The sequence below is a fragment of the Fringilla coelebs genome (genome assembly GCF_963513975.1).
Source record: "Fringilla coelebs genome assembly, chromosome: 4".
Classification (NCBI taxonomy): domain Eukaryota; kingdom Metazoa; phylum Chordata; class Aves; order Passeriformes; family Fringillidae; genus Fringilla; species Fringilla coelebs.
The window spans coordinates 13843283-13866559 of record NC_140032.1 but is presented as its reverse complement, the minus strand read 5'-3'; the positions used below and the strand labels follow the sequence as shown (position 1 = coordinate 13866559).

At 39.5% G+C, this 23277-nt stretch overlaps 1 protein-coding gene across 1 annotated transcript; it reads left to right on the top strand.

Moving 5' to 3' along the window:
* The first annotated feature begins 4202 nt into the window (after nucleotides 1-4202).
* HS3ST1 (heparan sulfate-glucosamine 3-sulfotransferase 1) lies at nucleotides 4203-15530 on the top strand. The gene is made up of 2 exons (XM_084205193.1): nucleotides 4203-4346; nucleotides 12873-15530. The coding sequence occupies exon 2, from the start codon at nucleotides 12997-12999 to the stop codon at nucleotides 13957-13959; it is 963 nt and encodes a 320-aa protein (XP_084061319.1). The 5' UTR covers nucleotides 4203-4346; nucleotides 12873-12996; the 3' UTR covers nucleotides 13960-15530.
* The last annotated feature ends 7747 nt before the right edge of the window (nucleotides 15531-23277 follow it).

The following is a 23277-nucleotide window of genomic DNA, read 5'->3' as shown; positions in this document are numbered from 1 at the left end:
ATATTGCCATTACTAAATGCACCATCCCTGCTTCTGAGAAGCAGAGCTGGCTATCGACAGCACTGGACACCTGACAAGCAAACTCAGCTGTCAAAACGTTTACAGATTGGCCTTTTGCATTTTTGTTCAAATCTGCTATCCATTCAGAATTAGTCTCATTCCCACAGTTTGTTTCCCTGTTTCAGTTGTGCCTTCCACAGTCAGCAACCAACCTGCTTTTTCCACCTCATGGACAGCTCTTCTCTTCAGAGGTACTTCACCTGTGCAAAGGCTGGCTTATAACCTCACACCCCCAACCACAAACCTCTTTCCATACTTCCCTACCCTTTTAACTTCCTTTGCTTTTCTAGTCAAAATAGTGCCTTACTCATGTCCTTACACGCTTGCCCTAGGTTAGACATATATTCTGTAAATTTTAGGGCTGAAGTAACATACCTTTTATTTCCTGATTTTAAAACAGCATTACAATGTACACCTATTTAACTGTATTTTAAAATTCTACACCTGAATTCCATTAGCTGACTGGATAACAACACTAATTCCTCCCTGATTTCCCTAGAGTATTCCCTGGTGACAAAATAGAAACCTGTGAGTCTGAATTCTTAAGTCATATCTGCATTACTTCAACCTGACAAATGTAAATTTTGTTGCGTAACAGGCAGTTCCAACATAGACCATACACAGAAAGCTCTATTTCTTCAATTAAAAAATTTTCATGTCTTTGCTCTTTCAGCTATTCTCCACCTGTGCATCTCCAAAACACCTCTTGTGAGAAGCACGGTGTTTGAAATAAAGTTTTCAAATCCCTCTGATGCTTATAACAGCATGAATCCACTGCTCCCCAGGCTGCACTGGGAGCTGCTTCAGCCAGCTCCAGAGCTGAGCCAGCAGTAAAGCCACCTCCAGTGCTGGCTGAGAGGCACTGGGGTCTGTCCTGGGAGCCACATGTCTTCTGTGAGTCACCACCTTCTCCTTCCCTCCTGTGCAGCCGTCCCACCTCTGCTGTCCTCCTGTCTGGAACACGGGTCCTGTCCTCAGCTCAATCCCCAAATTATTTGATCTTGGCTCTGAATCATTTGCCATCTCCTCCAGCAGAGTTTTGTTCCTCTAAGCAGGCTCCCATTTAATTTAATCTTTGGGCAGAACAGCCTTCCTTTTGCCTGTATGGCACAAGTCAGTCATTCAGGATATGCTAGAACTTTGGTATCCCCTTTTCCACATCTTCATTTTTTGGCTATTGAGGGAAGCATAAATAAGTATTGGCAATGTTGTACTGATAATTTTCATTTCCTTTCTCATTCTTTTGGCTTTAAGAAGTCTCATTTCCTTTTTCTAAATTAGTCATTACTCAATTAGCAAAATAAAAATGTGGGACTGTTGACTCAATGTCACTTTCGCTTACCACTTTACCCACAGTTGAAGAAAAACTACCACCATCATGTCACATAAATCTCCTTTGAGGAAATTACAAATTTGCTTGATAAAGAGAAGGCAAAATACTCTCATAAGGCATCAGATTTAGTAGCTCAGAACATTGGAATTTAAAAAGTAAGGATTATATAACAATGAAAGGTACTTGAAATAGCTTAAATGCTGCACAACCAGCAAATCTTGAAACTGTATTTGCAATTGGGATTCATTATCAAAGCATTGTGAAAATGCTTCCATTGTCAATATTAAGCATCAGTATTATACTCACTGATGAGATCTTGTGAAAAGTGAAGAAAAGTAATTAAATCTAAACTTTCTTGAGCCTTTCTGTGAGATGCTGCAAGAGATCCCTTTGTTTAGCTTATTAAAAAGAAAAAGAATACTCAGAAATGACCTAATTAGAATAAGAAAGTATGTTTTTGGGCAAAACATATCTTTAATCTACCTGGGAAGGTGATAATATAAAGCAGTGGCTTGAAGTTACACTTAGATACCTTCAGATAAAAAGGTACACAGATCCTTTCTGTTATTATTTTGACACCAAAGATAGTTCATGATTGGAACAATAAAGAAATGATGAATTTTTCATCTTTTGATTCTTTCATATCAAGACTGGCTATTAAACATGAAATGAGTATTATGATATCTGATCTATAGATCACATGGAAGAAACAGGGATTCCTTATGACTGAACTATGCAGGTCTATAGCCGAACAACATTTAAGTTTTTTCGTTTTAACCTGTTTCCAGGACAATCAAAACCCACAGTCATGACATAAATATCAGGGTTAAACAGCAAGGCTAATCACAAATGAATGTATGTCTCTACTAGACTCTCAGATTTATAATAAAACATATGGAAATGTATAAAAATACAAAGTAAAAAGACAGTATTATTGTTTGGGGTTTTTCAGTAAACACTCTTGTGAAATGTTCTATCTTAAAAAATTAAAAGTAACGTATTTGTACATATCTATTGGTGCTAAAGCAACTATACTGCAGTGATATAGGACACGTAAATACAGAAAATATCTTAAATGTTAAATATGCAAAACCATAAAATAAATACATTTATAGTTATACCGCCCTATCTTTCCTTAAGAACTTACATTTGTTTCTTGAAAACCTTTAACAAAATTCTACTTGGAGATACTCTTTTTAAAACATAACTGAGTAGTCGTCACTCCTCAGATCTTCTGTTACATATTTCAAGGCTGGAGGTAAATGGCTGTAAACAAAGTAACTCCACAAACACAGCTACTTCCTCTAAAACACTTGAAATTGCTGGTGATATTTTAATAAACATATCATCTTTGTTCTGCTTCCCCCAACAGAAGTCATGCTTAGAAAACAGAGTTCCATAAGTGGTAGCTTTGCCTCCTGTTGTACTGTCAGTGCAGGCCATGGCTGAAGGCAAAGGATATAAGAAAATTTACAACATGAATATTTGTGGATAACACCAGGGCACTAGGTTGGGTTTTGGCGCAGTGAGTAAGTGTGACCCAACATTCCCACAGCCCGGCACTCCAGGGAGTAAATGAGGTGTGAGCAAGGCACAGCCCATGGTGAAAGAAGATACAGCCCTGCTGAGAAGGTCAGGAAGGTGTAACCCCCTGAGAAACCACACCGCTCAGTGGATGAGGAGATTGAGGTACCAAACCACTTTTTTGCCACAGCCTGCAATGGCAACCACTCTTCCCACACTTCTGTCATGGACGGACAGCAGGATGGGGATTGGGGGAACAAAGCACCTCCCGCTAAGTACAGATCACATTTGTCACCACTGGAAGAACCTGAGCATACACAACTTTGTGGAACTTGATGAGATACATCCCAGAGTCCTGACAGAATTGTCTGAATTACATCACTTCAGGCAAAAACCGTAAGACCTGCGTACAACCAGTGCTAATAGACTTTCTTTGGGAATACCCTACCTGTGTCAGATCTGTTAAACTGCAGGGAATTTATCAAAATCAACTGAGAATTTAATGTATTTTTTTAAAATTTATTTGGGCCTGTATTTTGCTCACAGTAAATTTCGAAAGTTTGGCTGTTGAAATAAGGGATGCAGTATGTTAATGCCAGTTTAAACTCATTTTGTCTCAAAAAAACCACAGTTCAGTTTATGGGAAATAAAGATCTAATTCAATAAATTAACCCTAGCACTTAAATCCCCAGAAGGTCTTTTCCCCACTGCTCTTAAAGAACAGTATTTCAGTCATTACAGACACCCATACTGCTTCAAATTCATCTGGCTGAACAGAAAGCATTTCCGGAGAAAGAAAAAAAAACAAAACAGAGCCATTTTGTAAAGTCCCAAGAAAGTAAACAAGAAGTAGAAAAAGTAAATACAAGTACTATAAGTCTGTTATTCATGCAACCTCGCACGGGTGGTATTTTTATAAGTACAGGAAGGAGGCAATCGAAGGACTTGGACTCCTTGATCCTTGTGCGTCCCTTCTGGACTCCCAGATCCTTGTGCGTCCCTTCCAATTCAAGATATTCTAGGATTTATGGAGGCGGGGGCAGGTGCGTTTGCTGCGCACAGCCACTCGTTTCCCCGGAGCTGTGGCATTCTTGGGGCGAGCCCCGCGCTAGCACACCGCCCTGCGTTCGCGGGCACGCACACCGGACGGAGGGGCCGCCGCCTCGCTGCCCGCTCCCGGCGCTGCGCTCGCAGCCCGCGGGCCGGGCGGGGCCTGTCCGTGACGCGGCCCGGGCGGGGCCCTACAAACGAGCCGGCGCCAGGCTCGGGCTGCGGCGCTGCCGGCCGGGCGAGGCGGGCGACAGCGGGCGCTCGCAGCCCCCCGCAGCCCCCGCACGCCGCCGGGCGCGCTGCCCCGGACGCCGCCGCCACCCGCGGGCGCCCATGGAAGAGCGGGGCGAGCGCTGCCCCCCGGCCCCGCGCCCCGGCGGTGAGTGAGGCGGGTGCCGCGGAGGGGAGCGCCGCGCCGGGCGCTGCCCTGGCCGTGTGGGAAGTTCGGGGTGGGCGAGGGTGCCGGCGGTCGTGGATGGGCTCTGCCGCCCCCGGGGAGCTCCGGCGCTGCTGCCCGGCGCCGCCGGCCGCCCGGCACCTGCTGCCGGCAGGTGGGAGCCCCGCGGCCGCGGCAGGCGAGCGCCGCTGTGGGGCTGGGGAGCGTCTGCCCGGCCGGGCGGCACCGCAGAGCGGTCCCAGCCGCGGCAGGGACGCGCGGCGCTGCCTCAGCCCTCCGGACTCACGGAGCAAGGCGCTGGGAGGCAGCGCGGACGGTGGGGGTAGGAGAGAAAGCGGCGGGGGGAGCAAAGTGTTCGCAGCACCTGGCCAGGTGCGGCTTCTGGGTACTTCTTCATCTTCTTTCTCTTGTGGCAAAATGAGAAGCACAAGTAAGGGCAGAGTGGTAGGGCTCTGGAAGCGGGGCGCCTGCCTGACGGGAGAACACTTATAAAAGCTCTGCTGAGCATCTTCGATCCGCTCGCTCCCTCACATAATGCTGGAGCCGGCGGGATGCAGCGTGCTCGACTGGAACCTGGTGAGCTGCGTAGGGCTGGGGGCACAGCGCTCCTTGGGGCTTGGCAGGAGGGCACAAAGCCTTAATTCGAGCTCGTTTCTGCTTTGAAGGACTGGCACCCTAGAGTAGTACAGCAAAGGCTTGGTTACTGCAGTTCATGGTGTGCTTTCCTAGGATATAGGTGTGTGCAGTTCAAGTCTTTTGGGGGCAAAAGGATGCTGAGAGGGAGGGGTAGTAGCCTTCAGATGGAAGAGTTTGGGTTTGGTCTCATCTTCCAGCCAGACATTCAAAAGCTCAGGAGGGGGCACACAGCTGAGTACAGGCAGTTCAATCACTTCACCTGACTGGGAATTAAAGTACATTATTCTCCTTCCTTTCTCTGTCAGTGCAGTGGGTTAAGAGCTTTCCCAGTTTCAAGACTGTTCCTCTTTGGATTTTGGTGTGGAAAGAAAAAATACCTGTGAAGTTCTAGGAATATCATGCTTGAATGGCATGGGGATAGAATGTCTGCAGGGAGCATGTTTCTGGCATGAGAGATCCATGCAGTGCTCACTCCCACTGAGAGAGAGCCTCTGCAGTATGTATGGCAAATGGAACACAGTACAACACATTCAGTTTGGTGAATGCCTATATATTCTCTGGCTCTCAAGCTTAATTTGTAAGTATAAATATAATAACTGTTGCAATTTACATCTGCCAGCGTTTGTTACACTCTCGAATAAGTGAATTTCTCCCATTGCTCAGAAATGAGCGCCTCTCAGTAAGAGCACAGTCACTGGCATCAACTTCAGCTCTCTCTTGCACATCCACCCTTTCAGGACCCACCCTCTTTTTTCCTCCTCTTTCAACAACGCAGAGGGTTTTGATACTGCATAACCGAAATTACCTCTGGTAGGTCAGCAGGAAGGTTATGCATCTGAAGCAAGGCCAGCTGTTTGTTGCAGTGGAGAGACCCTAATTTGACAGAGCAAATTCCAGCCTGAGGATTGCCAGGTTCCCGTCTGTGTCCCTCCCCTTGTCAGGATATTACCTTGGTTATTCTGAACTAGCCATATGCTTACACAGGCAGAAAAACAGAGTGGGTGGAAAACATTTTCCAATACATGCATGTATGTACAGATAAACATAACTCTTCTGCTTTTCATTAGAGGAAATCAAAAAATGTTTTTTTTAGTCTCAGTAACCTGGGATCTCTCCCCTCATTGAGAAATGCCACTCACAATGCATAAGATATCAGAGCCCAAAATCAGTCAGAGCTGATGGATTTCCATGAAAACTTTTGATAATGCGAAAAACAAAACTGCGGTATGCTAAGGCTGACCAAGATGGGAGATCATGCTGGTCATCTCATTTGTCACTCCAGAACATGAGGGTTCCCTCCAGGTCACTGTGTAGTGCTTTGCTTAGTAAATTGATTGGTTTAGCTAAGTCTAATACAGTGATGACCTCACCAGTACTCACCCTGCTCCAATGTTATTCTGAAGGCAGGAGAGTGGAAGACACAGAAGTCTACTTGGAATATGAACTAAATGACTATTTTGAGGTGTGGAGATTTGTTTGTTTGTTTTTATTTTTGTTTTAAATTACTGGTATTTGAAACAGGACTTATATTCCTGTGTAAGAGGCAAGAAATTGCTTGGCAGAGGAAATGAGAATGGGATTTCTTAGTCTCCTGTGTTCCCTATTTTAATACATCCACTTAAGGTGAGCCTTTGTACTCAGAGGGGGCAAGACAGGACAGAGCCATCTTTTCACACATGCTGTTTTCTTGGGGACAGCTTTGATGAATTAGGAAGCAACTCTATTAACTGTGCAATAGATTTCTGCTTCCTAATTAGAATGTGACCCATTTTGCTTGGAAAGTGGGGTGGGGAGTAATTTCTGGATTTTGAATTGACCATTTGGGTTTATGGAGGGGGTAGAGGAGGCAGTGGTACAGTGTACCCGCTTTGCAAAAAAAATTGAATCCTGACAGGTATTACAAAAAATTGCTAGAAGGGGTTAAGGGGATTCCATATTACTATTCAGTACAAAAAATTTTCTGCATCCTGAGCTTTTCAAGTTATTTTTATTCTGCTGTAATGTCCCATTTTTTTTTACCTGCATGAGGTTCTCTGAAATCTAGGGTATTTTCTCTTCTAACAATTTTTATGATCTCTTGCCATGAAAGACTAGAATGGTCCCTTCTGGCCTTAAGAAAGAGAGCATGTTATATATAACCATAGTCTATTGTAAATTTGCTACCTTACTGCTCACACTGGAGCTGAACTCCTTTAGAAGTCATGAACTGGTGGCCTATCTAATTTGCATAAACTGTATTTATCACAGCAGGTGCAGAAATGCAGCAGATTTCAGCCAAAAATACTTCCTACCAAGTCAGCCTTTCTCATTTAGTGAAGTTCCCCTTTCCCAAAATTTAACAACCTTTTAAAGTGTTTTTCTGAACTTTTAGTGCTGATAGACAGTATCTCATCTTAGCAGCACTGAAATTATTATTAGATTTCTTAACATCTGACTATAAAAGTTAAAGCCATGGTTTAATCTTTGCTGTTTGTGCAGCAGTTTTAATGTAATTTGGGAAATGTACTGTAGGCACTGTAAGACAGGTTTATACAGTTGCATGTAGTTTCATGTCCCTTCTTAACATGCAAATGACTTTTTTTTGATATATCATGGTGTGATCAATAGTTTATGGTTTTAGAGACCTTCAGTAGTGTGTAGTTCTATTTCCTTTACTTATATCTTTCCTTCCACCTATCTCTGTAGCACTCACTAATGTAGGAAAGTATTTGTAGCTAGTTACTGGAAACTAGAATTCAAGCATTTTGTTGGCAAATGTTGTTTAAAACTTTTGTTAAAATGGGATTAAAAACCACAAGTGTATGCAGTGGGAAGCATAGGAAGAATGGTTTCATGGAGAGGGCATTGTGATACAGCTTAATAGATAAAAATAAAAAAAAATGCAGAATATAGTTTCAAGAAACTCATTTCATAAATTGAATTAAATTTAAAAGGAAAAACAAAACAACCTGCTCCCTTTTCTTTCCTGCTCTTGGCTGAGCTTTAAGTGATAGCTGTACTGGGAATTATTATGTTATCAGGGTACAAAGTGGCACTTGAGCCAATATAAACAACTAAGCAATATATCTTAAAGTGGACAGAGTCTACTATTAGAGGATAGGAATATACTGTTCATATCAATGAGTTCTTGAAGGATTTCAAGTCCACTGCAGTTGCTCCAGTTTGGTTTTTTTTTAAAGCACATCGCTGAATACAAATGTTCAGAACACTGAGTCTTTAACTGAGTCTTTATCAGTTTAGGAAGTTGGTTATCTCAGTTAGGGGATTTTTTTTTTTTTTTTTACCAAGAGAAGAAGCCAGCATAGCAGATGTGTGGGTTGTACTGCACAACTGCTTGGTTTAACCAGCAATGTCAGTCTTATTGCAGTACTGTGTGCCCAAATATGTGCAAGGGAAAATACAGTCCACAAACTGTCCTGAGGTTCTATCACATCAGCAAAACTAAGTATTCTTTATAAGAACATAGTGTCTCACTCAGATTTTTGGCTCTAATCTCCCTCTACAGACAGACTTCAGCAAGTGAAGTATAGTTCTCATTCAGTCCAGACTGTATTTTTAGATGGCTGTGCAGAGATCTCTCTAGTGAAGGGATTCAGTTCTGCATGGAAATAAAGTGTGGCCATCTGAAATTTAACCTGTTTGTCCACAGTCCCTAAAGAACCAGGAAAAAAATTCTTTTTAATGAAGGTGAGGTCACTTGCCTGCTTATGGAAAGGATGTTGTCTTACCTCTCCTGGTGACTGTCCTGGTAGTAACTGGGTCCCATTAGCTCTGCTGAACCTCTCAGTGTGTTGCTGTGGGCTTTTTCTGTGGGGTAAGACTCTGCCCGATGCTTACTGACTGCCCTACAGAGACTCCTTATGCTTCTTCCTACCACTTGGGCAGCTAACTTCGAGGTTCTTGTGAAAGTTCAGAGCTAAATCTAATCCTGTCCAATTCCCAGCAAAAATGAAGTTACCAGTCCAGGAAAAAACTACTTTATTTTGTTAATGCATATTAAAATAAGAAGTCTATATAATCTAGATGGTTTAGGCAATGTCAATGATCACACACGTACAGAGGCATTAAAATACTTTTTTATATTAGTAAGAAATATCAAAAATTACAAAATAGTGATATATGTTTCAAAGAGCACTGAAACATGCCTAAAAGTCAATGACATATGACAGCCTCTGGCCATCATTCTGCAATTACTGATTTAATTTTCTATTTGTTTCCAAGTTACTATTACTGTTGAAGAGGTTTTAATAATAAAGTCCACATTGAATCTGGTTAAATAAACAGGATGGCACATTTCACTAATTAATTGGAGAAAGCTGAAGAAAAGATTAAGTAAAAGCAATCAGAGTTTTTGAAAAGTCTTGGTATAATCTTCAAAGCACCATTTAACATAAACTGTGTTTCTTTCACAACTTGCTCATTTACTTGTAGCAAATACAAAAGTAATGGCTGTCAGTTAAATTTTTTGAACTAATTTGGAATCCAGAGTCGTCAAGTGAAGTCATGTATGCTCTGCATGACTTGTGGATGCAGTAAAGAGAATTCTTAAAGCTGAAAAGTATACTTGGCAAAGTGCCTGCTTTAAACTCCTCAGTGCATGCCTCTTTGTGGGTCTGAAAGAATTTTTCAGACCCACAAATTATAAAGCTATGGAATACACATTTGCATCATTTTATGTAAACCACTGTAATTCTAGACAGCAAACTACAGATTGACCTAAAGCATTAAAGAGAATGCAGGACATAAGAGCTGAATGAATACCAATTTACATGCTGCTTTATTCCTGAAGACCACTCCTCCCACAGTTTAGAGACAGTCATGTCCATTGTGTTGCATTAGTCTAACAAAACAAAATAATTGATCCAGATATCAGGCCTATACAGTTTGGAAGAAACAAAATAGAATGGAAAGAAAAGGCAGACAAAGATTTATTGCTTGCAAACAAAACAATAGCATATAGGTACTCTGAATTACATAATTACTGATATGGTTTTTTGGAAGTGCATAAAATAAATGCTACCAATACAGTAGAGGTGTTCTGCAGTGGAGAATGTGCACCTGAACAAATAGCTGAGGAGGAACAATGAAATTCTGTATATCTGAAACAAAAGATATTCCTATGTTACAATGAGATTTCATATTGGAACAGGAAACTGTTGCTTTTGTCTATTTAGAAAAAGCTGTGCCCCACAGATGTCTTTAACAATGGGAAGACATTGAGGCAGAGCTCCACTGAGTCTCAAAAACCTGCCTGAAGTGGGGCCCCTGGTACCAGACCTGTAATATCCCACATATTCTGATTTCAAAGATGCTGGCTAAGACAAGAGTAGAGCTAGAATGGAGACACCTTGTTATTATGTCTTTTTCTCAAAAGTTCCTGTGCTATATTCAGCCACATGAAGGCTTGAATAAAAAAGTTGGCAACTGACTACTATGTAAACTATGAGTTACAAATTAAGAATCCAAATGAATTAATATATAGCATTATTTTTTTTTTCTCAAAGAGAAAATAAAACACTCTAAAAATCTAAAGATCCCCCAACAACAGCAGGGAAAAAAAAATCAACATCCCCCCCTCCTCCATTCCAGTGGTGTGTTGTCACTATGAGACCAGCAGCTAAAATTTAATTTTTTCAGATAGTCTATTACAGAACTTGGCTGTTACCATAGCATATTTCATCCTGACTATTAAGAAATAAGTGTTCCTACCAGAAGGCTTTAAATTTACTTCTTTCCACACAGTTCAACCTGTTCCTTGCTGGAATCCTATTATGCTTTTCCAATAAGGTGTTAAGACAACTGCTCTGGCTTACTATTTATGGAGCCAGTGACTTAAAATATACTGTGAAGTAAGTGGCTATTCCTTTAATCTGTGACCTTAAAATTCAACAGAGTTCATGTTTTGTTGTTCTTGTGTACTGAGCTGCCCATCAGTCAATGATCCAATCTGGCTGGTGCTGTATCCTGTGCTCCCATTACTGCTGAATATTGTGGCAGCATAGCTCAGTGAATTTACCTGTACAGAATTTTTTGTCACCCAGTGTCTTTCCCCATCAACAGCCACACTATGGGGCTATTAATACTGTTTCTTGTTAAAAGTGGTATAGATTAAGCTGAGAATGACTAGGAGGAGTGGTTGGGACAGGGAAAGAGAGCAGAAGACTAATGATGACAGATGAAATGCAACTCTTCCAGACAGAGAAAACTTAACAATGGCCAAAAATGGAAAAAAACCAAATTCCTCTACAGAATTATCTCACATCAGACATCACAGAATAGCCTGAGACAAGGTATGCCCACAAGCTCCAAGCCTGTGGGCATACAAGGAAGCCCTCTCTTAACTTCACATCTATCATTACACTTTGCTTCTCTTTTTTCGCAGCCTCGCTTTCTGCTTCCTTACAATATTGCTGCCTTATAGCCCGTTGAAAATGGGAAAAGGGAAAGCAACGAAGTGATAATCAGTAGAAAACATCAGGAAGCAGACCTGTTCCGTTCAGGATGGAGTCACGACCTCTGTAAATGCAAAGCTATCAAACAGAACTTTAGATTACTTAAAAACACATCATTAGTCCTTGCTGCACTGGGACTTAGGTTATTGTGGAAAAGTCATTAGTTTCTTTTCACATTCTCTGGAGAATTTCCAAAACCTAGCCCTTGCATTTCCTCAGGTTATTCATATGTAATTTCATATTTCAGCCCTTGTTAGCTGGCACAGTATGTGCTGTTCCAGGCTTAAATTCATAATTACAGTAGCCTGCTAAGGCAAAGCAGTCAGGTACTCAGCTGTCATTGCTTGTAGTTCTAAGTGGAGTTAGACAATACTGAAATCCACACCAGCCCTTCACTGAGGGTATAAAGTCTTTGGGAGACATCGTAATTCAGGGAGCTTGTGTACACGGTCTGCTCATACTGCAACAATCTAACAGCTCTACTATGTGTGAAATCTTTACAATTTCACTTCAAACATTGCATTAAAAATACCCTGACCTTTAAAGGGTGTTCAGTGGTGGTATTTAGTAGTCTTTTGATAAAGCCTAAACTTAGTTCTTTACATCACAACAGCTTGCTGGCTAACTCTTGAAATGACCTTCAGAAGTACCCATTGTGTATTTTCATTCCTGAGTATGGAGTCAGGAACCACAGATCTTTTAGTGTTTTCTTGATTCAGTCATACTATAGTCTGTGGTTTCTTTATCTTACCTCTTTGGGGGGCCAGCGTGCAAGCCATCTATTTTATCCTTAGAGACAAGTAAGCACAAAGGAAAAGTTTACTTCACTTAAAAATGACACAAAATTTAGCTTTTCCTTGGTGTGCTATTTACCTAGAGCTCTTCTTAATTCCTGCTTAGGAGAGTGTTACCTTCTCATGTTGGACAGCTCTATCTACATTGCATGAGCCTTTTTCTGAGGAGGTTTGATTTTTAAGGTTCCTGTTACATGGTTCTTTGAGAGGCTGTAATTCCCAGACATCCTACAAGACCCTTAGCTTTTAGGCATGCTCTTTTGGTCCCCTCCACATCTTTTCCTTTTTATGTTTTGTTTCTAAGACAAACCTATTCTTGTAGACTAAAAAAAACAATTATTTTGTGATTGTGGTTCAACTCCAAGGAAATCAGATTTTTAAAAAATAATAATTAATAATACCCTGTGTGCAAATGAAAGATCCATAATATTCATGTCTCCTGATGACTGCAAATAATTTTCTTATGGCATTGTTACATATGCCTGTCTTTTAAAACAATTAATTACATTAAATTATCTCTGAGCCTGGAGTTGGGAAAGCTAAAGTTTGTTCAGCTTTGAAAAGAAAAAGATATTTGCATTGTGGCTGGATATAAAATAATGTGCTTTTTCTTTTCCCTCTTTCAGCAAAGTTTTTGCTTGAGAAATACACATTTGCTCAGCAAAACAAAAACCACTTTTAAGGGTTGTTCTTGGTGGAAGTCTATGCCCCATCACCCGCTTGAGTGAAACCAGACTGAGAACTTCTGTCATGGCAGCTTTTCTGCTGGGAGCTGTGTTGCTTATTGTTCAACCTCAGATAGTGCCTTCCAGACCAGCTATAAATTCAAATGCTGAGACTTCTTCTCAGTCTGTTCAGAGAGAGCTTTTAAAGAAAACATCTCAGAAAAATGACTTCAAGGAAAACATTCATTCTAATGGATCATGTCAGCAGCTGCCACAGACTATTATTATTGGAGTGAGAAAAGGTGGAACAAGAGCTTTGTTAGAGATGTTGAGTCTCCATCCAGATATTGCAGCGGCAGAAAGTGAAGTTCACTTCTTTGACTGGGAAGATCATTACAAGAATGGATTGCAGTGGTATATTAATCAAATGCCATTCTCGTATCCCCATCAGATCACCGTGGAAAAAACTCCAGCATATTTCACATCACCTAAAGTGCCTGAAAGAGTTTATAACATGAACCAATCCATGAGACTACTCCTTATTTTAAGAGACCCAAGCGAGAGAGTACTGTCAGATTATACCCAAGTGTTCTACAACCACATGCAGAAGCACAAGCCGTACCCATCCATTGAGCAGTTCCTGATAAAAAATGGTGAACTCAATGTGGACTACAAGGCAATAAACAGAAGCTTATACTACATTCACATGCAGAACTGGCTGAAGTATTTTCCTCTTGATCATATCCACATTGTAGATGGGGATAAACTAATCAAAGATCCCTTCCCAGAAATAGAAAAGGTAGAGAGATTTCTGAAGCTATCGCCACAAATAAATGCTTCAAACTTTTATTTCAATAAAACTAAGGGGTTCTACTGCCTGAGGGACAGTGGGAGAGAGCGCTGTTTACACGAGTCCAAAGGACGAGCACACCCACAGGTAGACACCCGGTTACTCGAGAAACTGCAGGAATATTTCCATGAACCCAACAAGAAGTTTTTTGAGCTCGTGGGCAGAACATTTGACTGGCACACATTTGTGGCAAGTTAGTGGGTAAGCTTCAGAACCTATGTTCCAGTGTACAGTTAGAAGATTTAAAAAGGGCATTTAAGCTATTATTTATTTGTAAAATCCATAAATACTTCTGTACAGTATTAGATTCACAATTGCCATATATACTAGTTATATTTTTCTACTTGTTAAATTTGAAAGCATTTTGTATTGTTTTTCATGGTTGTTAACATTGTGTATGATGTGTCTATATGAAGAAACTAAATTATTTCATTGCAAAAGGTGCTCTCTTGAGAATGTGTTGTCTTTTTAATAAATAAGACATTCATTTCGACAGAACATTTCTGAGTTATTTGAATATTTTGGCCTTCCTGGACTATTTTCTCTAATTGCTAATGAATATGCTACATTTTATCTTTCCATTTTTCTTAGTTTAAAGTGTGGATTAATAATTTCTTTTCCATTTGAAAATACTGTTGTAGTTAACAAATCGTTCAGTCCTGCTTTATGAAATTATTTCCTGTCAAAGTGGTGGTACTTACACATGTTGGGAAATGCACACCCAAAGGACAATGGAAGTCTCTGTGTAATTTGATATATTAACTGCTATAGTTAACGTTCATATTCACTGTTATAACAAGTGCTCCTCAATTCTTTGGCAGTACAGTGCAGGTTTCATGGCAGATTTTTAAAGATTCAGTGGGGACCAGCTCATAAAATACAGTTAGCTGTAGAAATATGGTCAACCTGAAAACTTCCAGTCTCTGAATGTATGTATACTTCACAAGGAGGTATGGTTGAGAGAATTTAAGCAATATAGAGACTTTTTCAAGGCTGCATTTGACTGTTCCTACATTTCATAGCGCATTTATGCTTTACCATCACACCAGAATACATCAGAATAAACACACCATAAAAATTAGTTGGGCTACATTCCAGTAAGTAGCAACTTCTTTCGTATAAATATTGCCACATTTGTCCCCTACTTAAGGCTGCTTTCTATGAGTTTTTAGTTGCTTCATGCAACTGAAAATTGCCTATGGACTACTATTTGTTTAATCTCCTTCCAAGAACCACAATGCCAGGTCTTGATTAGATGTGTGTTGTGGGATTAACCCAAATTCCAGGAATTTGCCTTGTTTTCCATCTGCTAAAAATGGAAGTTAGATGTTAGTACATTGGTAGAACTGCAGTTGTCCTTATTTACAGTGGTTATGATGTCTTGTTAACCATCAGTTTCTGGAGTTAGAGTTAATCCAGTTTCCACACAAGGCTTCTCACTTTCAATCCAAGCTATTGATTTTTATTTCATGATCTTGAGTTTAGTTGTTGAATGTGCAATGGCAACACCCAGTAAATTTGAACTTGTAGCTGATTGTTACAATACTTTATGAAATTTAAATGTAGATTCATTTTTTTTTTTCTGGTGAGCTAGTGCAAACTTGGGCACTATGACAAGGTATCATCTGGATGCAAATATCCCATATTATGCCTTTTGCATGAAAATTTGCAGATGCTGTCCCTCTCTCCCACTCCTTGTGCACCTGCCCAAGCTGTATTCAACCTCAGAGAGGTTGGCGGTGTTTTATAAAGCCTACAATGAAATGGTATTGTACTCAATAAAATATTTTCTGAATTGCATTTTTCCTTTCTGTTTTTTTTCTTCAGTTTCTAGTTTGGAAGAGCAGAATTTAGGATTCAACTCTAGTTTAGATTTCAGCTAAGTGTTACTTAAAAGCTTAGCTGCAGCCTGTTGCTATTGATATGAAAGTTGTTTGCTGCTGGGTTTGCCTGAATGGTCCACTGCTGCCCAGAATATACAAGGAGGAGGGAAATTTTATGGTGCCAATGATGTCAAATCTTACATGAGGCACATGCCAAAAATAACAAAATCATACTACCATCATGTTTCTATTAAAGTTTTAGAAGAGAGAAATTCAGGGGATTTTGTGTAAGGTGGGGCAGTTTTTTTCCTACACTTACCCCATTACCTTGGTAATGTTATCTCTGCAGGAGCCAGCTGGACCAAAGTGATTTTGGCCCAGACAAAAGGCTTCCATTAGTGCCTTCCTGCAGTCTCAGCTTAAGCTCACCAAATTCACCAAAGTTTTGCTGAGAAAGGAAAAGTATTAGCAGGTGTGTGACCAGGAATTGGAGGAGTAGATGAAGGCAGGGCTGCAGCAAGTCCTCCTGCAGCAGGTTGAGCAGGGCAGCAAAGGGCATCAGTGTTGAATTGGAAATGCCTGTGCAATACTGAAAGCTGATGGTGGTACTGAGGATACTTCTAGTGCCTAATGCTACTTGATACCAGTATTTTGCCTGGGTCTAAGCAGGTCACATGCACACATTTCCCCACACACAATATGGCTTGTCTCTATAGAAAGAGAAGTGCAGCATGAACCATTAGGTCACTATTACTGTTACGGTGCTAGGACCTCATACAGCATTGTCTGCAGGATCCAGAGGTAAAGTGACCACTTCAGGCAACATTCTGAAGCAGAATAGCACATGACTCATCCTCAACACCAAGTTCAGAGGGTCTTACAGAAAATATACCCAATGCTTACACCTTGTGCAGGGGTGGCATGATTGTACAATACCTTATCCTGAAGGTAGCTTTATGTTAGCTGTGATGGTGATGAACAATAAATCACACCCACACCAATAATAACCATCAGGTTCAACAGTTCAAGAGTTCCAATTCTGAAAACTATTCCGAGTGTGAATGTTCTGTTTAATCAGAGCAACATTCATTTTCCACACTAGTTACTGTACTTAAAATATATTTACTAGGCTGTTTCTAAAGAGGTGTTAGACAATAACAAAAGCCATCAGAAAGTGAAGAGAGAATGAAAGAAGTAGGCTGAAGCACATTCCATTTGGGACTCTAGAAAAATTAATAATGACCTTTGAAGGCATGTCATACCTATTCATAAAAGAAAAAAAATCCCTGAAATACCTTTCCAGTGTTATGCAACACAGGTATTTATTTCTGTAAAACTCTACTAGCTCAGGTTTAAAGTACAACCACTTGGGTGTTGCCCCAGAGACCTGTTTTCTCAGGGCACCCAGCCAAGCCTGTGATCACTCATGAAAACTAAAATAAATACAAAGCTTTATGAGAATTCAAAGTCGGGCACTCCCCTTGAGTACAGAAAGAAATGCCAACCAAATAATTATTCAGGGTGGCACTGCAGGACTGTCTTGCCCTTTGCGTCACAACATAGATTAGTGTGAGACTTTGAAAGCCAGATATTGTACCTGCAGAGGACAAAGATTAGACTATAATGATTATCCAAAGAACACTGCTGGAAGATTATGGAAAGGGAAAAGAATACCAAAGCTATTGTTTCATCAAGAGTATTTCTACATGTACTGCTGATGCTGCATGATCTTGTTACATATGTTTTGCTCTTCCTTGTCTATTTTTCCTGCTGTTACAGGTGAAAAAACATCTACTGTGCTTGAATAAATCAACATTTCTTTGGAACATATCAGAAAAAACTATCAGTTTTTAAATCTTGCTGCATTCATTGATAAGTGTGTGAAACTCAACACTATAGAATATTTTAGATGAAAACTTTTTTAGTTTGGTTCTCAATGCTGATAATTTTGTGGTTCCTTGTCTGCTGCCATTTTCAGAGTCTGAAAGCCAGGATTCATTCCCTCTTGTCATTCAAACAGATTTGAAATGCCAAAGAGAAATATGGGTTATGGAATATGGCATATGGCATATTTCCATGTATCTTCTGTTTTATCTAGCATGGCTGACCATGTATTTAAAAAATATCACAGATGAACTCTATAAGTAAGAAACTGTACATCAAAACTATTTCTCGTAGGAATATTCCTTCTCCATTCTTTTTTTGAAGTCTGTGACTTGAAAGTCCTAATTAAGACCAGATTGTGAATGAAATTTTGCAGGAGTATATTATTAGTTGTTTTCTAATACAGTAACAAAGTAATAAAATGAAAATAAGGCAAAAGCATTAAATTAAACTAAGTCAGCAAAATGTGTTGAACTTGGTACCTGTTGAAATAGTTGCAAGTATGTGCCTCTACAGCTGTAAAAATATTTTCTCATTCTTATCCCAGAAACTTTTATTTATACAACTCTGTCTAATGCCCAGTTGTGCTCAAAAGATTGTATTTTCAATATTAATTCGTTCATTTCTCAATTGATTGGCGAGGCCAGTTATGGGTGGAAGCCATGCAAATGTCATGTGAATGGAAAAAAAATTCATCAATCATTTCCTTACAAAAAATAAATGAGATTGCATTTATGTCTTCTAGAATTGTAGCAGAGAACAATACTCTTTTTCCTGCAACAATAACCCATCTACAGTAAATTTTCTACTTAAATACCACACAACAGTTGATGCAGTTTTTAAGTTAATAGTCCAATAAACTCAACAGTGATGCTGCAGATTTTAAATGCCTTCTGGGAAGTATAAAATATGCAAGTCAGGGTGGGGAGCAGCTGGATGCATAGGAACATCTGATCTCATTGGTCTGAGAAAACTTTATTTTTTTTTTTAATGGTAAGGAACATGAAATTTTTGGCTTGGAGATAACTTTATGTTGTCTATGAAAGCAATGTCTTCCTTTAACTTCCAAGTCAATAATCCTATCATAATTACATCACCTTTATACTCAGTATTTATATTATTCTCTGCCAAAATGTATTTTAAGAGCCAAACCCCCGATAGCAGGTGCATCCCTTAGTATAAGAAAAAAAAATTGTAATACAACTCTGACACAGGGCTTGAATTACAAAGGCACATTGCCTTGCACAAAGGAGTATTCTGAAACTGGTGGCAAAATTCTTTTCTTAATTTGGATGAAGATTACAGAAACAGGAACATTTGTACATTCACAAAAAACAGAATAACTACCCTGCCCTCCCCTCCTCGGTTTACAATCAATCAGTCAGAAGTATTTCATCCATAAAGATCAGGCCAGCTTCCAGGATCCAACAGGGGTCAGCCCAGATAACTCTCAAAAGAAAGTTCTTGCAGAAATTCTTAACCAAACACTTTTCTGGGTATGTCCTATTTGTGTAATTTGTGTAAATCTTCTTTCCTCCCCTGTATGCTACTGTCCTGTCACATCTGGGCTATTAACTATTATATTATCACCCTCTCAGAAATAGATCCATTATCTGATGGTGTTTTTATAGAATGCTATTCAAATAAATGTGAAATCACAGCATTATGGAGCTCAAAAAATACTTTATTTGTGTTTGCTCTGATATGTTTTAAACTTTATTTGAATAAAATTCAGCTTATTTGGGCTGTGTCATTGCATTGCAGGAGGAACTATTGTCACACCATCATCACATCTACGTAGTTATCTAATGGTAAATGATATGTTATAAATAGAAATGTATAAGCAAAGTAACAAAACTTTCTTGTTGCTACAGTAGCAACTATGTTATTTGACATATTATGAGACTTTTCAGCTAGGCAGCTGCATGAGTAAAGGACACTGGATAGAAAGGGAACACTGGATACAGGTGAACATCTTGTCATAACCTCATTACTTCTCTTCATATCCTTACATATGATTGAAAAGCACTCTCAACTCTCAATTCTCGAAACAACTTCTTTTCCAATTCTTGTCTGCCAGAGAAAAGGCATCCAAATCCATCTGGGTGTCCATTGATTCCCATGCCTTAAGGCATTTTTTACAAGTTAGCACACTATAATGCAATTAGAGTCATTCACCTCAGTTTCTAATCTTCCCCTTTTTTGTTTTTAAATTTGTACTGAGTTTTCCATCTGCTACAAATAAAAAGGTTTGATGAATAAATTATTTAAAGCCTGCAGGAGGAGAAGAGTTCATATGAAACATTTTGCAGAAAAGAGACTTGCAAAAGAGGATATTTTCTCATAGAAAAAAGAGCATCTGTGGACCAGTTGGTTTCTTGCTGACTAAGCCAACTGGATATGATACTATTTTGGCAGCTTCCTTATTCTTGTGTGGGCTTCAGTTGTATGAATTCCATAAGATATTTATTATTGAATGTAACTATATGTTGAATATCGTGCATATGATGGTTTATGATGTTGGCATTCATTTTCTAATTTAATTATTTAACATCAAATTATATTAAAATCCCAGTGCCATTTTTTGATAATAAACTTGCATTATTTAATTCTCAGACATTCATAAACTGGAGAAAAAAAGCAAAAGTTGAACTGTCTCTAATGCTCCATTTTGTGACTCACAGAAAACCTTTTTTTCTACAGCCTTATGCAAGAAAGTTAAATTTCAAGCATGGTAAGTAAAGGAAAGGATTTACTCTCCCTTAAAAAGATGGCAATGCATGAAAAATGGATCTTAGCAAGGAAATTAACTGTTCATGTCATTGTACAGAGATTGACAGCTCGTGAAAATGAAAAGGAAATCCTTTCTTGTTCTCAAAGCAAGGGTAAAATGGTGTCAGAGCCTCTGTGGGGACTTGCAGAGTTCTGGTGTGTTTCCTCCACCTTAGCACAAGCATGAGAGTTTTACTGCCTCTCATCTGTCACCTCAAAAAGATTCCTTCTCTTCTCCTGTGCTCCAGATTACCAGCCATAAATTGGTCTGTTTAGCTGTGAGTATACTGGAAATAACAGGGTAAACATAAAGGAGAAAGTGGCGTAGGAGAAGCAGCTCTCCACCCACATAACTGCTTGCCTTATAAACAGTTAGCTGAACCAGCTGGGAGGACAGTGTGCCCAGTGCAGACAGAAGGAATGCATTTCACTGGTATTGCTGCTGAACTCTTCATTGCCTCATTCAGGAGACAGCTTTGCTGTTGTCCCTACTAAGTGAAGGACCTCAGCCTTTAAAATTGCATCCATTTCTTTGGCACACAGGCCATTATGCCTCGTGTTTGATTGTCTAGTAATAAATGCTTGCTGGGAATGATGCCCCTGAATTTCCTATTCCCCAAACCAGTAATTCAGAATGTGATTTCAGCAGATACAAGCCATGGTTGAACACTCAGAGATATTGCTTATTCTGGCCAAAGCTGTTCAGAGCTGTGCCAGAACAGGAGTGAATTGAGCTGAAAAGGAACCCAAACAAAACTTGTTTTTTCAGCTGCATCAGGTCCCTGGTTCAGGTTATCAGATTTCTGCAAACAGAAGCATCCCTGAACAGACCTGAATGTCAGACCTTTCATTCCAACACTGCCAACAAAAACTAGCCCATTAAACTACAAAAGTCTTCAGGTATTGCAGTACCTTGAGCTATTCCTGCCCTCTATTTTTACTGTCTTAGGACTGGTAAAACTTTGTGGGCAGTTATGCTTTGAATTGGATCAGGGAGGTGATGTGTCTTTTTATAAATTTGCTTTAAAGTATGGTCATGCAAAGAGGACTAGAGCAGTGGCACACAGTGGCCATTGTGGATGTTGCTATGAATTGTGCCATGGAACACTTTGTGGTGTGACACCACAGCCTCTGTATGTACACTTCAGCATGACCTACCTGCACCCCCTGACTCCTCTAGTTCAGACCAATCCATGAACTGACAAATGCTTTTGATAAAAGCATTTAAACTGAGTGAATGCCCAGGGCTCATTTTTTCTGCTTGTCTGATATTAGACGTAAGAGTGTTCAAACACTCTGGGTGAAGAGGAGGAGGTGGTGGTAAATGACCCCCAAACCTGTCTGTGAGGACAGTGCAACTGTGGAACTGCAGAATTCCCCACACCTCTCAAAATATTCATCTTTAAATGGGTTGTGTTTTCCATTCAATTTTTGCCTTTCCATTCCATCCTTAACGTTTTGTCTGTCTGCCAACAAAGGATAGAGGGTCTAAGATAATTCCTGTTTTTGAAAGAGGCACTTTTAGTGCCACCCTTAGCCAATTTCACAAGGGAATTGTGCCGCAATTTTGTATATTTATAACTGAATAATTGATGGGTGCAACAAACCAGAAAAAATAATGGCAAGAAAAAGTCTTTCCTTTTCTAAAAGAATATAAAATTATTGATCAGTTTTAAACAAAATATCAGTAATTGAGAAAACCTTTATCCTAATCAGCAGGATTGTTATCTTGCTCTGCTCTCAGATGCACTGATTAAATGTGCTGTCCTCCATGCAATCATCTGTGGAAAGGGAGACAATTCTTTAGGCCCATAGACATTAACTACAGTTTATTCAGAAAATGCAGAAAAGTAAACTTTGGCATTTTAAAAAGCAACTTTGAGAAGTACTGGATTCTTATATGGCAGCTCTGATGGCCTCCTAAGGCTTTGTGAATATTGTCACAGGGAAATAGCCTCCACATTCTAAAAAACCCACCAAGCTAAAATCACACACACACAAAAAAACCAAAACTCAGTACAAGAAGTCCACAACTGAAGAAAAAACACTACATTTTAAATATCTACAAACTGAAGCAATGAAAATAAAATCTCGTCTTTAAAAACACTGAAAACCATCTCGGTTAGTTTCTTTTTTCTCTTTATGCTATCTCCAGTGATAAACCCCTCTTAGCTTAGCTAACCTCTCCTGAAGTTTTGCTTTCTCCATAGGCAAAAGTTAAAAAGAACCAACCAGAAGGCAAGGGAGACCTACCCCAGCTCTACTTTCTATGGAACAGTTGTAAATGCCTCACAGGAATTTAGCATTATAGCAAGTTAAATAATGGAAGAAACCCAAATAATCAAATAAAATACCCAAACATTAGACATGCACTAAAATTTTACAGATGGTAAGCCAAACTTTCATATTGTTTGAATTAACATAGGTTCATTAAACCCTGCACACTTTCATATCATAAAATTTTTACCATTGGAAAAGATGTTCAGAAAAATTTTCTGTGGTGGTTCCATAGTGCCTCTTCATTTCTGAAATGGTATAAAGGACTTTATTAAAATGAAACTAAATTCCTCCCTCTCTAGTTCCAGAAAAGAATACCAAGATTATATAGCTATCCTTCTTAAACTAGCCAAACAGCATGAGGGGAACAAGGGTATCGTTGAAATTACAAGCAGAGTTGTTTAGAGCCAGATGTCTTTCAAAGAACAAGAAATCATGTAGAAATTATTAAAATCAAAGTCTTCATGGAAACAACCCATGTCTAATAAAATGCCCTCCACCCAAATAAGTTCAATTCATTTTTGAGTTGCTGCCTATCAGTCCAATGCTTGCTATGTACAGACATATGCTTGCTTGTCTTGTACAGACAGACTTGTTCACTCTTTTGCAGACCTAATTTAAAAACATGCCTGCTCTACATATTTTCCAGCAGGACAGTCAATAAGCTGCTAACTTGATATGTTGCTTTACAATTTATCTTAAAACAGACAATTAAGTTAAATGCAGCAGAAGGATGCAGACAGTCCCAGCAGTTATGGTT

What these genes read in the sequence shown, in the direction of transcription:
- HS3ST1 (XM_084205193.1), top strand. Translation starts at nt 12,997, where the DNA reads ATGGCAGCTTTTCTGCTGGGAGCTGTGTTGCTTATTGTTCAACCTCAG.